This window comes from Epinephelus lanceolatus, chromosome 4, assembly GCF_041903045.1.
Source record: "Epinephelus lanceolatus isolate andai-2023 chromosome 4, ASM4190304v1, whole genome shotgun sequence".
In the NCBI taxonomy this organism is placed as follows: domain Eukaryota; kingdom Metazoa; phylum Chordata; class Actinopteri; order Perciformes; family Serranidae; genus Epinephelus; species Epinephelus lanceolatus.
The window spans coordinates 33432156-33452761 of record NC_135737.1 but is presented as its reverse complement, the minus strand read 5'-3'; the positions used below and the strand labels follow the sequence as shown (position 1 = coordinate 33452761).

Sequence of the window (20606 nt, the reverse complement as noted above, 5' to 3'; positions counted from 1 at the left end):
ATCCACAAGTGCTCCCACCTTAAGAGGCTTTGTGACTTGGATACTAATGCATCCTGATATGTGCTGCTTACCTTGGAGAAGATATCTGTGTGATAATAATCTGAGGCCTTCTAAGGGCACACTTATGCTTCTCCAGGCCCTCTCCAATGACCCCTTATCTTTGAAGTGTGAACTTGAAAACGTTAAAGTGGAGAGGCTGCTGAGTAGTAATGGAACTTCAGTCAAAGCATTTCTATTTGATTCACCAAAAGCCCCAGCGCTGACGTACAATGAGATATCATCTCAGAGTCTGGAATGTATTTCCTCCCCCGCTCGATCAGGCTTAATTTGAAGTTGGAGGGTTTTTTTCTCTCCACCTAATGCCAGATCTGATAAAGCAGCACACAGTGCCTTCATCTAGCCCAATTTGTCATCTAGAAGAAGAGATTTCCTTTCATAAGGCAAAGGAAAATTTATATCCTGATTATACAAAGTGCAGCATTTAGGCAGCAGTATTTTCACACCTCACTGGACAAGATCTAAATATTGCGGGATACAATCGTCTTAAAGGAACAGTTTGTAATTTGGGGGAAAACAGCTTATTTGCTTTTCTGCTGAGAGATAGACGAGAAGACTGATACCATTCTTATAGTAAATATAAAGCTACAGTCAGCAGCTGGTTAGCTTAGCTTAGCAGAAGGACTGGAAACAGGGGGAAACAGCTGGCCTGGCTCCTCCAGCTAGCTCTTATAATAAATATTTTATATATTTTCTAATCTGTATGAAACTAAAGTGTAAAAACTACAATTTGTGGTTTAACAGCCAAGAAATACTCACACAAACTGCACATAAATTGGTGTGTCACATGACCCCTACATGAGTTCTTAAATTGCACACCTGTTGTCAATGCATTTTACACCCTGATGAAGACTTTCTAGTCGAAACAAGTTGGTTTATCCATGTATTAATGAAGGATTTTAACTACAGTCAGATGCATGTTTGGACTTCCTGCCTGTACCATAGACTTTAACACTGTAAATTGGTGTTTTTGCACGACAACAACTTGTTAATAAATGTTATAATTTAGTGGCGATGAAGTCCAACTGTTGCATCACGTCATTGTGTCTCAGTCAAGTTGCACACTGCTAAGACTACAACAAACGGTCACTTTGCACAGTGGTTCCCAACCAGTCCAGCCATGGAGTCCACATTTCTCCTTTGTCAATATTACTTCAAGGTCCACACAGTTTAATACATTCAGCATCATACTTGCATTTGGCCATGTCATCGAGCTAGTTTGCTGTCTGTCCAGTAGCTGGCTGTTACTCTACAACATGAAACGGCACTTCAAAATAAAAGCTCTGTGCCAGAAATTCACTGTACATCAAAATAAAGTGTGTTTTTTACAAACATGTTTGCGAGTCATTTGCAGTCCACTCAGAATTGATCCACAACCCACTTGTGGACTGCGACACACCAGTTGGCAACCACTGACCTAGCATGTACATTCTGCCCCTGCAGATCGCAGTCTGTTTGTCATTCACAAAGGGAAACCAGAAGACCAAGAGGAGGGATTTAAGATACTAGTTAGTCAATTAATATAATACAACCCAATGTTAAAAGAGCAAATGTTATCTACTGTGGGAACAATAACACAGTTATGAACCATTTCTGCTTAAGAGCTCAGTGACTAAAAAAAAAGATGTTATCTCGTATAACAAGTTAGTTTTGATCTCACACTCTCATGACTTTAGCTGACTGTTTGCTTTCCTCACTTTCAGTTCTCTTCTCATGCGCTGAGCTGAATTTCCACTAAGAGTGATTTCATTCATGCTGATTCAACATTGTGAATCAGCTGAGAAAAGGCCAGACTAGTGCCAACGGTGCGGGACACACCGCAAAAACTAGGGTGGCAGGTGCTCACCAATGGCCCAATGTTGACCAAGTGCTGACTGTTGGCTGTTGGTAGCTGTATTTCATTGCCTTTGGAGAGAGCCAGGCTAGTTGTCTCCCCACTCTTTCAGTCTTGTTAATCTAAGCTGATGATCGTTGGCTCTAGCTTTATATTTAGTGGTAGCCAATCAATTTTCTCTACTTCTTTTTGACAAAAACAGTGGATAATATATGCCAAACGTTCAACTATTCCTTTAAAGAATTTGGCTTTTTCTGCGTTTTCATTTAAGTGCAAGCGGCCACAGCATCATGCTTAATTCTCAAGATACTGAACACATTCAACATGTGGCCAGTACTGAACTAAATGTTGGAATAAACAAAGTTACTCTCAGATCAAACAAGTGCAAAACTGCCTTCAGCAGAGTTTAACACATGGGCTAATAGAGATAGTATGCAGTTGACAGCCAATCCAGTCCTGCAGGGCGAGAGGCCAAAATCCTTGAGTTCCACCCCTGTTTGAGAAAAGATCAAATGCTCAGCGCAACAGCTGTGGAGCTGCAGGCTCTCCGCATTCAGCCACTAGATGGAAACAATAGTCCTCTGCTCTGCACAATCACTGTTGCATCCATTTGTTGCATGTTACGCCTGATTCTGTGCACTGTTTGGTCGTCTGCCATCATGCCAGTTCAAATGATCCTATTTATGGATTCATTGTGCACATGTCTTTGTGTTTTTTCAGAGACCATCCTTCAACTGGTCCTCACTTGAAGCGACTGCCCCCTGCTGAAGTGTCCCTAAGCAAGGCAGTGAACCCCCTGCCAGCTGCAGGAGAGCTTTGTTTTACAGAGGAGGACTGACCTGCAGGGCTCAATAAAGTTTCACATTATACTGCATGAAAACATTAGCAGAAAATGGTGACAGAGTAATTATGAGTCAGCAACAGTAAAACGCCACTGGGACTATCAGTTTACAAGAGGAACTGGCTTTTTCCTACAACTATACTGGGGAGAAACTATACTGGTGTGTGAGCAGGAGAGGTAGATTCTTATGAATCCAGAGGGGGAAGTTGTTGCATCACATTTTTTATTTTCCTCTATAGCTCTTATAATTACTTAATAAAGGATAATACTAGTTGCAGATCCATTTGGTGGGTGTTAAAATGACTCTGTAAGCCTGCTCCTGATGTTGTTACCCACTATTTGTGCAAAGTAACTACAAAGTATTCAGTAAATACTCATGTACTGTGTGTCCACTCAGAGGTACTTGTACATTTTATATCATTACTGTCTTTTTATATTGTACTTTTCTGACTCCACTACACTTATTGGACAGCTGTAACTTTGCAGATTACGATTTTTAAATCCTACAATAAGTGTATGCTGTGCACGTAATTTTTTAGGTGTTTTTGCTTAATTTGAAACTCCAATTTATGCCATATTATATTTTTAACCCTACTATTTATTCAACAATTTCAGTTATTGGTTACTTTGCAAATTCAAACTTTATATGACAGATAACAGCCGTTAGCATAATCTATTGCTTTATAAATCTACTGAACATTATATAAAGTGATTAAATTTGTTCCATGGAGAGCGGCTACAGCTTTAAAATACTGTCCACATGTTAATGCATCAGTTATAATAATCCACTGGTATCATAAATGAAAATAAGATATGGGCCTTTCTGCTGCATATGGGTACTTTTAATTAATACATGAAGTATTTTGCCGATTATACGTCCACACTTTTATTCAAGTTTGTCAAAATCTAGTTTTAATATCTACTCTTAATATTCAAGTTTACGATAAAGGATCTATGAGGTCACTACCACAAACACTTTAGTTTACTTTTTCTGAGTGTACATTCATATTGTAGCGTCATCTTGCTCTGCAGTACACACTTTGTGAACGCTTCTTTCTGTCTCACATTGATTGGGGGGGGGGGGGGGGGGGTTGGGGCCCAAAGCTCATTTTTGCCCCAAAGTCTCCAGCAGGTTCATCCGGCCCTGCTTATACTGGTGTATAATTTTGAATGCAGCACTTTTTCTTGTAATGGTGTATTTTTGCATTTCTGCTTTTACCTAAGCAAAAGCAGAGAATAATGTTGTTACCACTGTGCATGAGCAACTATAATCTCTTAAAGATAAGGGCCGTTCTGCAAAAAGCACAGTAGTGGGGAAAGTATTCAGATCCTTTACTTTAACGTAGCAATACAACCCTATAAAAGGTCCAGCATTCAAAATGTTACCTTAGCAAATTGTACGGAACAAGGGCATATGAAATCTCCTGCTGTCTGCTGTTTTTGTTTTATTTCTATGCACCAATTTGTGCATTTTCTGCATTCATTTATGGTGTTAATGTCTTTAATATTGTCAAAGTAAAAGTGCTCTACTGCTTTTTTTTTTTTTTTTTTTTGGTTACTGGTATAGACAAAGCATTTTCTAAATATTGAGGAGGCTGTTTCTCCTGTGTCCCCTCAGAAATATACACTTATAGCACCAAAGGTATTAATTATGCAAAGAAATGCTGCCTGTGACAGTTAGGCTATGCTACTGCATAACTGAATTATTAATACTGGTGCATAAATGTCTAAGTAGCATTTTACTGGTGAGGATTGCTGGGCCCCCCACTCAGCCTTCACCTGCAAAATGTCAAATGTCAAATTAACACGTAGCAACCAGGATGAGACACAAAATGACCACAAAGAGCTGCAAAGGAACTGCAAAGAGACACAAAATAACTACAAAAAACAGCAAAAAAAAAACAAAAAAAAAAAAACACAGAGACACAAAGCGACTACAAAGACACATAAAACAACCACATGGAGACACAAACTGACCAAAAAAGACACAAAATGACCTCAAATAGAAACAAAATTACCTCAATAAGACACAAAGCAACCACAAGGACACACACAATTACCACAAAGAGACCTGCTCCTATGTGGGAGAGGTGATGGGTCCCTTTGCATATCTGTGCCCAGGGCCCCACTGTCTCGTGATCCGCCCATGGCACTTCACTCTTTCATGAACTCACCATGTGTAATCTTTTTTTTTTAATGCAAAATCTGTATAGAGTAACTATGTGTAAAATTCAAATATCTCAAAATTGAATTAGCAGATAACTAGTATTTTAATTATATGGAGTCTTGAAGTGAAGTGCAATGACCTCAGATGTGTAGTTTGTGTAAGTTACATTCCACTACTGGAAAAAGAGTGGGGGTACTTCAGGTACTTTTTTGGTGATAATACAACTGATAATTAGTGTGAATGCTGCTACTTCTACTTCAACTACTTCTACTACTACTACTACTGTTACTACCACTGCTGCAACTACTACTGCTATATATAGTATTAGGCCTATTTGTCTTTCTGCATCTTCAGCCATGGTTTTCAGTTCATTCAGCATCCAAACGCATTTTCTGCAGGAAATGCATTTTCTAGTTTACATTTTCAAAGCAGTGGGACTTCTTCTACCTGTAAATGAGTATTTCACATTAACACATAAGTCTATTATTGTACTGAATCAAACAGTCTGAGTGTAAGTGGATGCAGAGCTGTCAGGCCCATCTGACCATGCTCCAGCATCTGTCTGATAATTTTCCTTGTGTGGTGCTGCCGGTTGAAATGTGAGCGTCACGGAGCGCCCTCCCTCCTCCTTCTCCTCCTCCTCCTCCTCCTCCTCTCGGTCTCTCCCCCGACTGAAGTCCCACTGAGCGGCTCTCAAACTTCAGTGTCGAGCCTGAAAGCGGAGGACGAAGAGCAGGGAGCCGACAGACACGCAGAGTCGCAGCTAAACAGCTTTTTTGGACCCGCAAGAAACAAACGTGAGCGGCCGCTTTGATACGTGTGTTTGATGATCGGGTACTTAAGCTCGGTGTGAGGATTTACTCTCAGCTCTCGGTGTTTGATTTTGATCATTTTCCTCCATTGTTGGTCGAAGTTTCCGACTGTCACGTCTTAGTTACGGACCTCTCTCTCGGCTGTCTGTGGGATTAATCGTTTTAATTCAACGCTAAATAACTGGACACTTAGATACTTTGTGCTGAAGGCTGTTTTTGGAGTGTTTTTCTAACGGAGCGGTGACAGTGAAGGCAACATTTGGACCTGCCTTCGCCATGGGGAAATAGCGGGGGATCTCTCTGCAGCCGACCCCCGTGTTTTTGACTTTTTAATGATCATTTCTAAAAGACAGAGCTCAGTTTTTGACTAAAACAATGAGCATGGATGGTTGTCCGCTGAAGGTGGTGATTTTTCTGTGGTGTCTGCTGGTGATTTCTGGCTCCAGCTTTGAGATAGGCTCCTACGACCTGGAGCGAGGCAGACCGGCCAAGTGCGAGCCCATCGTGATCCCCATGTGCGAGGGGATCGGCTACAACCTGACCCGGATGCCCAACTTCATGGACCACGACGACCAGAGGGAGGCTGCCATCAAGCTGAACGAGTTTGCCCCTCTGGTGGCTTATGGCTGTGATGTGCACCTCCGCTTCTTCCTCTGCTCCCTCTACGCCCCCATGTGCACGGACAAAGTGTCGACCTCCATCCCCGCCTGCAGACCCATGTGTGAGCAGGCCAGGGAGCGGTGTGCCCCCATCATGAAGAAGTTCAGTTACACCTGGCCCGACTCGCTCGACTGCTCCAAGCTGCCCACCAGAAACGACCCCAACGCCCTGTGCATGGAGGCCCCCGAGAATGAAACCAGGACAGAGGTCAAGAAAGGCGAAGGCATGCTCCCAGTGCCTCCTCGCCCCAGGCAGCCGGGCACCAGCAGCGGCCGCTCTCCGGGCAGCATGGGCTCCTGCGAGAACCCGGACAAGTTCCAGTTTGTGGAGAAGAGCCAGTCGTGTGCGCCACGCTGCTCCCCCGCCGTGGACGTCTTCTGGTCCAGGCAGGACAAGGACTTTGCCTTTATTTGGATGACAGTGTGGTCCATCCTCTGCTTTATCTCCACCGCCTTCACCGTCCTCACCTTCCTCCTGGAGCCTCACCGCTTCCAGTACCCGGAGCGTCCCATCATCTTCCTCTCCATGTGCTACAACGTCTACTCCGTGGCCTTCATCATCCGCTCTGTAGCTGGGGCTGAGAATATCGCCTGCGACCGGGAGCACGGAGAGCTGTACATCATCCAGGAGGGGCTGGAGTCGACCGGCTGCACCATCGTCTTCCTCATCCTCTACTACTTTGGCATGGCCTCTTCTATCTGGTGGGTCATCCTCACCCTCACCTGGTTCCTGGCTGCGGGGAAGAAGTGGGGCCACGAGGCTATCGAGGCCCACAGCAACTACTTCCACATGGCTGCGTGGGGCATCCCTGCTCTGAAGACCATCATCATCCTCACAATGAGGAAGGTGGCTGGAGATGAGCTGACGGGGCTGTGCTATGTGGGAAGCATGGACTCAGGGGCACTCACGGGCTTCGTCCTCATCCCTCTGTCCTGCTACCTGATCATCGGCACCTCCTTCATCCTCACGGGCTTTGTGGCGCTCTTCCACATCCGCAAAGTGATGAAGACAGAGGGCACCAACACGGAGAAGCTGGAGAAGCTCATGGTGAAAATCGGCATCTACTCCATCCTCTACACAGTGCCTGCCACCTGCGTCATAGTCTGCTACTTCTACGAGAGGCTAAACATGGACTACTGGAAGCTGAGGGGGGTGCAGATGAAGTGCGGCTCGTTCAACGGCCTCAGCAGCGACTGCTCCCTGCAGACGTCGGTGCCCACGGTGGCCGTGTTCATGCTGAAGATCTTCATGTCGCTGGTGGTGGGCATCACCAGTGGCGTGTGGGTGTGGAGCTCTAAGACCCTGCAGACCTGGCAGGGCCTGTGCAGCCGGAAGCTGACAGACAGGACTAGAAGCAGGAAACCCTGCAGCGGCGTCAGCTGCGGCAGCACACACTGCCACTACAAGTCTCCTGCTGTGGTGCTACACATGGCCAAGACTGACCTGCACTCAGACAACCCCACACATGTCTGAGAGGGAGTGTGACACACACACACACACACACACACTGTCAATTGCAACTATATACACTAACAAACAGACACACACACACACACACACACACACACATGCCCTGCGTAAGGAGCTGCTAAAGACTTTGTAAGAAGATGAGTGGTTGAGTTGAACTGTCAGTCGCTGCTCTGCTGCTGCCAAGGGACACACAGGTACAGGAGTCACTATGAGAAACTATCTATTAAAACAGTATTCAGTGCGTTAAGGGAAATGTTCAGTATTGTTACCCATATTTTTCTGTTTCATAGTGTTCTGTGCAGTAGACATGCCCAGTGTTCAAAGCAAAAAAAAAAACTGTAAAGGGAGGTATCATGGGAAATATCCTCCTCCCTGAAAGTGGCATGATTAACTGTATAAATCTGTATAAATGTTTTATTTATTGTAAATATATTTAATTTAAAGTTATCAGATTTGTTGTTTAGATGCATTTATTAAAGGTAAAGGGAAATTAAGTGCCTTTTAGAAGAACTCTGGTTCTGGCCTTTTTGGAGGACAATAAATTTGTGGAATTCATGTTCAACTCCGTTGCTGCCTGGTGTTATTGTTTGTCACCATCTCACTGTGGCTTCAAATGAATATTTAACCATTTTAACAGTCTTAAACGCTTTCAGATTTAACAGTCACAAATGATTGCTCATTTCAGTCTTGTTTTCCTGATTTTCCTGCCTTTCTTCTCGGGGGATTCGCACATTTTTTTACAGCGGGGCTCCCCGCCAAATGTGTTGTCTTCCAAGTGCATGCTACACACCCCAGAGGCGTCCCCAACAATAATCCTCAAAGAGAATCGCTGATGAATAGAGTGACAAACCGTGGCGAGTATTAATGTTTGCATCACCGTCTTCAAAATGCAGCAGCGGAAGAATATATTTAATTAATGGCTGTTTTTTAATCCTTCCACAAAATCGTTGTTGTTGCCCCCTCGCTGCTCCATTTGATCCCCGTGCAAACACTCAGCACTTTGATCTGCAAGGATGAATCTGGAGTGGATTTCAGCCTTATTGCATGGTTTCACTGACAGATTTAAAGTTAAGCGCAGGCACTCAGAATTGTGGTTGTTCACTGAGTGGAAGGATTATTCACTTAATATTTAAGTTTCTATGTGGTTTGTGGCTCTTGGAAGCTGTGTTTCTGGTATAAATTAAGAGATTCCGATATATAAAATATCTGAATACCTATGTTTAAATGTTTGAATCTTGATACTCTGCAAGGCCTTTTGTCTGGCTGCAGAAACAATACAACTGCCACCAGGTATAAATAATCACTGATTGATTCAGAGAAAAAGTTGTTTATTTCCATTTAATAAATACTCTTAAGTTGGTCTTGCAACTAACATTTCAGTAATAAAGTTGTTTTTATGATGCACAAGAGCCACCGTGTTCTCACCTGCTCCATTAAAAAGTGAAAATAAATAGCTTTTACATTACGGGACTTTAACAATTTAAGTGCCAACGTAAATTACAACCACCCACAGCAAGTCATTTCGCAGCAAAACACAGTGGAAATTACAGTGTTTGACAGCAGTGGGATTGATTATTATGTCTGTGTGTAATTGTGTGCTGTGTCACCAGCAGCAGCAGCAGCAGCAGCAGCAGCACATGGGAGTGATAGCATGGAAAAAATGTGATGACCAGGAGCTTGTTTTCATTACATTACTGGAGCCTCGGCCGTGTGAAGCAGGCGTGTGCTCGCTGACATCTCCAGAGGTTAAAAAGTTGTTTTGTTTTTTCCACTGTTTGCATTCCAGCAGATGTTTAATAAGCTTCATGTACTACAGCACATGTTAGTGTTCATTTGTGAAAGACATATCAGTTTGAATCAAAGCTGCGTTATGTCTCTGTAGTAAATTAACCACACTTCCACTCGCCTGAGTTAACTTAAATTACTTATTCCTTCCTTCTGCAGAACAAGATGTGGGTTAACTACCAACATCCTCCCTCCCTCCTCCTTTTTTTTGTTTTCATTACTCAGCCATTGTAGATGTTGTCCATGGCTTGGCAAGCGAGCGTTGCGAGTCCTGGACTCTGACACCGTGTGGATCACATTTAACTATTTAAAAAGGGGGCTGTTTTGCTTGGAGCGCGCTCGCAGCCAGAGACTCGGCTGGTGGTGTTTCAGCCACATGTTCCAGTTCATGGGCGCCTGAACGGGGGCGCGTGCTTCCTCCCCAGTTTACACTCCAGTGACATGACCCAGAGAGGCCAAACACTTGCTGTGTGAGACACAAACCAGCTTGTCCCACCTGCGCTGAGCTGCACTGATTAGATAGGAAGGAGGTAGCTGCAGAGGGTTAAGGACACGGGGGTAGCACACAGGGCAAGTTTGTCCTCTGCAGCAAAGCTTTGTTTAAACCTCTTTTTCCCCTCTCAGCATTTCTCTTTCGTTTTCTTGCCCTTTCTGCACTTCTCTTTTTTATTATTTTTCCATGTATTGCTGAATATGACTAAGACAGGTTTTTAAAAAATCACAAAGGTCAACAGAAATGACTTGTTATAGCAGCAACAGGATGTCTTTGCTCTGTTTCTTTTTCCACAAATATGAATTCTATCGCTCCATTTCCAGGTCACCGACAGCTATTTTTAGCTCCTCTCTTTTGCAGAGGAAAGGAATCACAGTGGAGCACAGTGATTCAGATAGAGGCAAGAAAGAAAGGTTCATTCCAAAAGCAGAGTTTGTTTGAGCTGTGGTTCCTTTGGCGCCAGAGATGTGGCTGCCGGGAACACCTTCCCTACACACACACATATATGCAGACACACACACCTGAGGTCTGCAGTGCTGTAGCAGCGGCAGCCAATCAACACCGAGCTTGTTGTGAAGAAGACCCCACCCAGACTTCCAGTAATGTCCAATTTCAGGAGTAAGTAAGCTCAGTCTCGCTCGAAAGATTTAGTTTGGCTGAGTCTCCGCACTGTTTTTCTTCTCTTCTGGCTCAGGAGGTTAAATAGTGTCAGTCGCACTGAGTAGCAAGTTTGTCTGGGCCAAAAGTGAGACTACTCCCAGAAAAGGCAACACTTCTCCTTATAGGTTTCTCAGGAATATTTCATTGTGTCGACCGTGAGCCGAACAGGGTGTTTATTTGTTCTAAAGCAACACAGAGCAGGTCTATTTACCCAGGATTTGTACATTTGTTTTTTGTAAAAAGGCGTAAAAACACCTTTCCCGCTTTAGCTGCTGACACCATGTTTTTGTCTGCTGAGGAGAAATCCCTCCATCTGGTCATGGGTCTGATTAAAGGCGATCATTATGGCATCAATGCACCTCCCTCATAGACTTAAACCCCTGCCCACCCCTGAGGGGAAAAAAGAGAAAATAAAGCATCCTTCATTACTCTGCCCTCCCTCCTTCTGCAGTCCCTCACCCCCCTTGAGCACTATCCCTTTCCTGTGCTGTTTTGATGTGTAAATGAGCGTATTGAAAACCTGCAGGCCCCCAAAGAGATGCTTTCCATGAAAATGCGGCAGTCAGAGAGCACCAGAGTTCACACAGCTCGCCACTCCACGCAACCGGACTCCAATCAGACGCCCAGTACGCCGCCGCCGCTGCTGTCTCGCCCGTTGGAGCAAGACACAAACATCAAATCACACACACAATTGCACAGACTGACTCATATCATCACGCAGACATAAACATTTACACTGTGACCTCTGAGAGGAATCTGCTCCAGAGGTAAAAAATGCACACGCAGAGTTTGAGAATTTGGCTTTTGCAGTGACTTTTTCCCTTTTGGTTGAATTGAGGATACAGTGTTGAGTGTCTGAAGTGGCTGAAGAGATACAGCAGCTGAGATTTTTCTGCAGCATCTATCACGTCAGTGAAATGAAAGCACACAAGTTGAGAGATTAAAAGACTGCTTCTGAGTACAGAGGATTGTCTGTGTTGTTCAGTGTCTTGGAATTTCAGAGGCGTTGCAGAGGAAGAAATACTCAAAGGTTTTTATTCTATTCAGAATAACATGTTATCTAATCAACAGCAACACATCGAGCAGAAGTTTATTTACAATTAAATGAATCAAAAGTCCCTTTCATACCCACGTCTTAGATCCTTCTTTCAGGACTTATTTTTCTTCTTAGCTTGAGATAATTTCAACTTTCACTGGTATTTTCTAAAAATAAGTGTCGCTATCTCAAAACATGACTGGCAAATAAGGCACTTTGCTGCAGCGGTATCAAGGAAATGAGCCTTGATCCAAGATAGCTTCTTGGAAACAGATGAGGTTCTTTCACCCAACCAGCAGATTGTTGTCATTTACTATCAAAGACTGAGATATTGAGACACACCGATCAGTTAACATGGAGATTTTCTGCAGCGTGGGTTCAGTCCAAGTTGTAACTGCACTTTATCTGACCTGGAGGACGTCACTTTTCAGTCTCAATTTCCAGACTTCATCCTTTCATCTTGATATTAAAGGGAGTGAAGACATGAATAGCACTGGAAGGAATGTGCTTTTGAATTTTAATCAGAATGAGCTTTTAATTAAACACCACTAAAAAACTCACTAAAAAAGGACCCAAAACATGATTTGAACTTGAATTAAATCAAATCAATTTTATTCAGATGGCCCGAAATCACAAACCACCATCAAAGAGCTTTACAATCTGTACAGCATTCAACATCCTCTTTCCTCTGAAACAACGACAGTAGAATTATATCGTGGAAAAGAACAATTAACCTTAAATAAAAAGGAGTAGGAACAAGTACAGCAGTTTATCAGCAATTAAACTTACATATGCATTTAAGGGATGATGCTGGTGCCATTATAAAGAAGACAGATTACATTAAAGGTTTGTTAGAAGGCTGAGATGTTTATTAAAAAAAAATATAAAGAGAGAGCCATAAAAAAAGAATATACCTTTCACCTAGAGCAGCAGTGCCTGACTTAGCAGATTTGGTGAACCAGGCACCCCCCCACCCCACCCTAAAATATTATTATCTTTGAAACATAATTCATTTATTAGAAACAAGAACAAGAGCTAATGAGAAGTCAACAAAAAATAATAACAGATAACAAATGATAAGAATACAAATTAGCAAATTTCATCTTCTGTACTGTGCCCCGATGCTTTTTGCCTTTTCATTTTCTCTTACCCTAATGCTCCCCACATCGACTCCACTGCACCGTACTTATTAATGCTCTAGCATGTTCAATTTATTTTTTTTTTCAATTTAATTCAGTTTAATTTAAATCACTTTGTAATTTTATAGACTTATCTCATAATATAATTTTTTATGTGTTTTTAATTTAATTTTTTATTATAATCTTTTTTTAATTTAACATCAAAAGTATCATTCATTTTATATTTTAAAAAATGAGGGTGGGGGTGTCCCCTCTTCTGGGTGGCACCCTAGGCAGCCGCCCATGTTGCCTATAGGAAGAACTGCCACTGAAGAACAGAAAAAGAAAAAGAGAATATTTTTTTCATTACAATCATAACAAAGGGTAAATTGGATAATATTGCAGGACAGCAGAGTCACTACCCATCCTGCCCCATAACTAAAAACCTGCTTTTCAGACTATACCTGGACACCTCATGCTATAAACGCTCTTGGTTGTTAATGTGAAAAAGATGCTCTTACAATCTTTGATGCCATCTAAATGTAGTTCCTACAGTGACTGAATGCATTTATCATAAATAGTGTTGGACAAAACGTCTGATGTAAAGTGCTGTCGAAGATGCAGTCAGGTCAAACTTGATGCTAATGAAAGCTGTGCTCCAACACAAAGTGGCGACACTGAGAGACTAAATGTCGGGCAGATAATAAGAGCACAGTGCAGGTGGAGAAAGTTTGAAGGAAAAGTTTCCAGCTTTTTGCTGTATCTCTTTTTTTAGAGTGTTTTTTCATGTCCTTTGATCAATAAGCAGAAGACAGAGAAGTAAAGCTTTCTCATCCCCCTGTACTCATTCCTGTGCTCCGTCTGCCTGTGGCTGAAGGAGAGATGAATCAGTGAACAGAGGGAGGTTCCGCCGCTCGCTCTCGCTCTCTGAAGCCAACAGCATTGCTGTGATCACTGTTAATCTCCTTTGCCACTCTGCTGCCATCTCCTCAAATACATTCATCTCATTTCCAATAGTGTGCACGGCCTCTTCTTCCTTTCTAATTAGGCACCGTCAAGATTTCAGAAGTCACCCTTTGGTGCTCTGCGGCAGGCGAGATTGCTCTTTGAGCGAGGGGGTCAGCGATGGCAAGTATTTGTTTGAGGGTTAAATCACAGCAGGCCTTTCATCATGTTGTTATGTTGCACGATCAGAGGCTTGGGATTATGTAGGTCAGACGTTGGAGAGTGAGAGCGCCCCTTTTGTAGCTGCCATTTTTATTCAGTTGCTAGGCAGCACCCGCTCTAATCTCTTGTACCAAAGAGTCTCTCCCCGGAGAAAAAGAGAGGGAGCAGGAGTTACAAAGGACGAAAAAAAATGTGAAAACAGCATCAACAAAGAACACAAACCCATGCAAGGACTGCTTTTAGAAACACTCTAAAGGGAGGGAGTGGAAAAGGACAGGATGTGGGAGTCTAAGCTCGGCCCTGAAACCTGCTCTGGCCCTCCTGAACATCTTTAAACCCCTGTGGTTTTATTTGTGCCATTGACTGGATAACTAAAGGATGATCAACCAATCGCACATCTCCGACTGCAGGGCAGACTCAACATCCAAATCTGTGCCCCTGTGCACATGCTTGGAAGTGTTATTTAAGCATTATAGGATACATAACATCTCTTGAGTTTCACTTTCAAAAAATAAGTGGGAATGCTCCAGTGGGTCAGTGAAAGCAGGACAGTTGATGCGAGTCAGGATTTTGGCACAAATGTGAGCCAACAGGTACCAAAATGGATCAGAACCGCTCAGATCCGGGGGGCTCGGTCGTCTGGCAAGTGTGTCTGCTGTCACAGTGCCGCTGCACCCCCATCCTAAATGTGCTCATGTCACGCTCTGCCATCAAAGGCTCACCCCTCGGCTCTGTGTTCTGAGAGAGGAGGCACACCCCTCCACCCCCCCGACACACACACTGATCCCCTCCCTCCCACCCCGGCCCCGGGCTCGGTAAGGATCTGCTATTCTCCGTTGCATTTCACACTCTTTGATTTGGAGTTTTGAAGTTTGTTCTTGTCTGCCTTTTTCCCCCCTCTCTCTTTTTTGACTTGGTTGTGTTTCATATTGACTGTCTTGATTCATGAAGTTTCCAGATGATGTGCGCTCTGCGAACTTGGCACTGTAGCACTGCTGCTTCTGATGCTCTCATGTCTGTACGCTAAATCTGAAGATACAGCCAACAGCCGGTTAGCTAGCAATGCATAAATACTAGGAAGGGGGTGATTCATCCGAGTGTGCAAGTTTATGCTGAAGCTGCGCTTTCACAGGAGGTTATGTGTACTCACTTTTTAATAAATAAAATATACCATGTTAATTAGTGAGCTTTAGATGTGCTGGTGGGTGGATGTTGTACATTTGAACAGAGTCAGACCAGCTGTTTCCACAACATATTCACGCCCCAACTCGTCAAATAGGCCTACTGACGCTTGGTCAGTGGCCCGACACATCGAACTACGATGTTCTAGCTACCCCTCCTGTTTCAGTTTTGAACATTCAGGGACGGTGTTTCAATTTATGCGTGTTACATGCATTGTGTCTTTCTAAGATGAAGACTTGTTTTCATAGGAAACATTCAGTTTCTGCTTGTTAAATGCATACAGTCTTTCTCAAAATAAACTCAGAACGTAGGTGAAAGAACTTTTTTAGTTTTACTTCATCGAGGTTAGGCAACAAAAGCACGTGGTGAAGTTTTGGAAAAAAGAACAGGGTTTGGCTTTGAATTTTACGGGACACGAACACCACTGTCCCTGGTGAAAGTCGGTGGTTGTTGGACCCATTCACCACCCCTCCCACCCTGTTCGGACTTTCGCTGCCTTAACTTTCGTTCTTGTCCCGCTGCGTTTCCCCCTGACGCCGCATATCATATGATGTCTTTTTTCGTCAGTGTCTGACATTGCAGGTCACTGCCCAAACGCCAGATTGCGACAACTTCGGAGTGAGACCGGGCTCTTCACACAGGACTATGGACAACAATGGGCTCCAGGTGAAAATCCACACTTTCTTGACCCATCCTCCTCCCTTCCCAACCGCCCCACACGGAGGTTCTCGCTCTTTATACCATGGTTGTTGCCCGGAGCATCAACAAATGCTACTACCTAGGTCGTCTCATACTGCTGCTAAAGGGTGCCTCTTTGCACCAGTGACTAACCTTGGAGTCAGGAGTGAGACCAGGTTGGTTTCTAGGCTTTGTGCTTAGTGAAGCCTGGCTCTGTACAAAACCAACAAAGTGCAGAATTGTCATCTTGCAGGTTAGGGGCGTTATGTGTTTTCATTTCTACCGTTTTTTTTTCCCCGTTAAAGGGGGTTTTTTGGGGAGATTTTCCTTATCCGCTGCGAGGGTCATAAGGACAGAGGGATGTTGTATGCTGTAAAGCCCTGTGAGGCAAATTGTGATTTGTGATATTGGGCTTTATAAATAAAATTGATTGATTGATTGATTGATTGATTTTGTCTCTGCAATGTTACTGCTTTCATTCACAAAACAGCTAATTTCTCTAATATATTACAAGATATCAAGGTGGGAAATTGGCAGTACAGATTACCCTGAATATTGGTCCCTGCTCCCATTCACACATGACCCTGTGCATGAAATGTTCCTGAACATTTCAGGGACTGCATGTGTGAAAGAGGCTTTACTCTTGGCAAGAAAGTATATTTCCATGTGTTTGAAATGGAGTTTTTAAAAAGGCAGAGCTAGCAAACATCCAAATCTCTCATTATTCCCTGTAAAGAGTTTGAAATCTTCTAATAATAGAATGGAATAAATTAAGAATAATTTCCTGTCATACCAGACGAGATTCTGCTTCCTGTAAGCATGCTACACTAAGCCACTGGGCTACTTGCTGTAGCTTTATATGTAACGGTCAGACATATGAGAGGAATCAATCCCCTCATCTAACTCCTGGAGGTAAAACCAATAAGCATACATTCCAAAATGTTGAACTGTTCCTTTAAAAGTGAGTGTGACCTGCAAAGTAGTCTGAAACAGAGGAGTGATTTTACTCGACCAGACTGTCTGAAGGTATAAAAGTCCTTTGTGAACCAGCTCAAAGGTCTGTATGGTGGGATGTAATTGGCTAATTAAGGAGACGCGGGGTGTGTGTTTGGTGTGTGTGTGTGTGTGTGTGTGTGTGTGTGTGTTAGGGGCATCACCAATGGAAACTATTCTTTCGTCCTGCTTTCTGCTCCCGGTTCCCCCAAATGAACATGTTAATTAACTCACATTTGTACTTCTTGCACAGTAAGTATCTGCTGAGGTTGTCCAGGATTGTTTGTATTTTGTGAACAAAATGAGACAGAAAATTCAAAGGGACATTTCGGGGGGAAGTTCAAACACATTTGGCCCAAAAATTTCCTATCATCAATTAAGCCCTTTTTCCGGCCAGCACTGTTGACTCAGGCTGATCACTGTACATTAGCCAGTCTGTGTAGTAAGGGGAACCAGCTGGGGCCACACTCGCTCTAACACTGGACCTTTTGTCAAGGTCTCACCCCCCCTACATGTAAAATAAAAACCTTGTTGCATGAGAGATACTGAGACATTGTTCCTATTGTGGCGTGTCAAAGCTGACATGCCAGGTCCAACACAGTGCTGAATAAACTGTGGTTTGTGTACATACTGTAACTGTAGGCTGTGGAAAAGGAGCGAGGCAGCGGTCTGTGATGATCTTGGCGGCCGGTGAGGATTTGGCATGCAGAGCCAGAGCTGGAGCAGCAGTACCACATGCAGCCCTTTCCCTCAGGATAATAACTGCTTGTGGAGCAGAGAGGGAGAAAACCTGCAAGGATCAGCCTTCCTGTTCACACCCCATCATGCATGAGCTGGCAGGATCCGTGTGTTGTTATGGTCATGAGACATTTCCTGTGTGTGTTTTGGGGTTGCATCTGGGCTTGTTTACAGCCCAGGGTAGAGCCTCATTAAGTGGAACATGGTACTAGGCGGATGTGGGGGGGCTCAAGTGCCTATTAGTGGGGCCGGCCTGTAGCCCCAAACCAGAACCCAACTGAGCCAGGTGCTTCATGCTACAGCCTGGTTTCCACAACACAGACAAACAGGGCTAGAAAGGGCTTACTCATTAGAAAAGAGCGCATCGTTCAGTTTAGCCAAAATTCCCCCCACTCATCACGTGTTTTATCATCCATGATGATTTGTCAGACTGGACGCTGAGTTATCAGCAAATCCCATGCAAACACCAAACCTGTCTTCTTTCAGTACTTCCCAACATCTTTTTTTAAAGATATTTTTGAGGCTTTTTGCTTTCATATGATAGGTCAGCTATAGCATGAAGGGAGGAGAGCGCGAGGGAAGATGGCATGCAGCTAAGGGCCGTGGGTCAGAATCAAAGCTGCGGCCCCTGCGGCAAGGACACAACCTTTGTACTTGGGGCACCTACTCTACCATGTGAGCTAGTGGGCGCCCCTTTTCCAACATCTCTACCTCACCAGTCTCAAGCCTGTTTGTGTCTGCTCCAGTCCGCATGGCGAAGTATCCTTGAGCAAGATACTGAACCTCAAATTGGCTGTTCCGTCAGTGTGTGGGTGTGTTAAAAACTGAATAGCAGGTGGCACCTTGAATGGTAGCCTTGGTCACCAGTGTGTGAATGGGTGAATGTGACTCATAATGTACAACGCTTTGAGTGGTCGGATGACCAGAAAGGCTCTATAATGTGCAGGTCCATTTACCATTTGAATAAATCTTCAATAACAGGTCACAAATATAACGTTTCATTCAAGGGTGTAGGTTTCCATTTTCATATGAAACAGGGGGTTTGGGGGTCTCCACTGGGAAACTTTGAGGATCAAACACTTAATTTCCTTCATTCCTCTAAATATGTATGCAACAATTTATGTCTTTTCTGCATCAAATTATGGTTTAAATGTCTTTAATTTGGTCAGAATAAAAGTCCTTTGCTATTTCAATGTTTTTATTTGGGGGGGGGGGGGGACAAATGTGCATGCTCCAAATACTGAGGGTGGCGCATCGCCTGCATCCCCCCCTGAAATCTGCACCTATGGTTTCAGTTAAAAAGGGGGGTAATCAAACTCAAACCAGGGGTTAATAGTGAATTTGTGGAGGACTTTATGTAACAGGGTCAATTATACAGCAATAATATGTGTAACAAAGTCAAAGGTACATGTTGTTATAGTAAGTATTACAATTACACAAACTTTGTTTCAGTTGTTATTACCTGACACGCTTAGGCCTCCATAGTCAATATGTGGAACGTTTGTACTCATATTCTGTACCCCTACGTTCACCTTTGAGGGTACCCCATCTATAAAGGGGTGTCTCCTGCCTTACCTCTCTCCTTTTGCTGTTGCACTCCATGGGAGAGGTGAGCGACATTTCTCTTTTGTAGTAATTTCTGTACATTAGTGCTGTTAAGATATGTTTATAAGTTCATTCTTCAGCCTAAACTTATTGTATTATATGCTAACATATTCCTGTGTCACTTAATTTGTGTAGGGGCTCGAGTTTATATGGTCGTAATTGAGGGAGGATTTTGTTTTTACCTCTTGCTGTCAGAGTTGTTAGGAATAAACGGAGATCACCTCCAAAGATATCCACAGTCTGGACCTTTGCAGCAGTGTCGCTCACTGATGTGTTTCTTACAAGGACAATATAATGAATCTCGAATATCACCAGACTTTTTCAGACTTTTCCTTAATTTTCATTCCCTCTACATCTAAAAATACAGGTTCATTTCATTCCTCCTTTATATTGGCATAGATACATCCAATGTAGCACTAGAACTCAGCTCAAGTTTCTAAAAACAACAAACGCAGCGAAGGTGGAGGAGGTCGTAATAATGTGCCGTTTAATGGAGGCAACATTGTAAATAACTGTGTTAAGTGAGGCCAGTAAATACATCATGACACGTGGACAGAGAATTCTTTCTATTTTATTACTGATTCATTCCACCACTTTTAAAATGTCTTTATCGTGTCCTACGGTAGTGTCTCACTTGAAATACGCCACACTGCCCCCATGGATTCTGGTTGAACTGTTCCTCTTTGTCGGTATCCATAAGCTTAAGAAAACGTGCATTAATACAGTGGACAGAGAGTTCTTTTCACTATATTACCGATTCGTTTCACAGCACCACTTTTAAATGTCTTCGTTGTGTCGTGCTGTAGTGTCTCACTTGACATACGCTACACTGAATTCTGGTGAAACTGCTCCTCTTCATCCGTGTCCATAAGCTTAAGAAAACGTGCACAAATACGGACAAAATGAACGCAGAGCACAGACAGATGGCTCCGTCCGTGTCAATAAATGTACCTTACAGTGGGTATAAATTAGCCTTAAGAGGAAGCTCATTGCATACTGTGTGCACGGCCACCAAATACAGACCAAGCCAGAAAACAGTTTGAGCACGCTGAGGTGTCCTTGAGTCATCCTTTCTTTGTGGTGTTGCATATGCCAGTATCCCCTCCTTGTTCATTTTTGTGTGTTCATAACTGTGAGACCCTCACATCCCACAGGCCCTTCTCTCAGCAGCAGCGACATGAATTCCTCCACCAGCTCCGCTGTGAAGTGTCCTGCAAAGACTAAAGCTGTGCAGCAGAGGACAAAGCAAAGAGGGATTAGCGTCCCCCGCCTTTCTGCTCATGCACACCCGCACCGTGTAACACTCGACA

General features: G+C 43.5%; 1 protein-coding gene across 1 annotated transcript; it reads left to right on the top strand.

The window, feature by feature from the left end:
• The first annotated feature begins 5569 nt into the window (after positions 1–5569).
• On the top strand, positions 5570–8403 carry fzd9b (frizzled class receptor 9b). The gene has a single exon (XM_033632292.2). The coding sequence runs from the start codon at positions 6087–6089 to the stop codon at positions 7842–7844; it is 1758 nt and encodes a 585-aa protein (XP_033488183.1). The 5' UTR covers positions 5570–6086; the 3' UTR covers positions 7845–8403.
• Positions 8404–20606: the final 12203 nt, after the last annotated feature.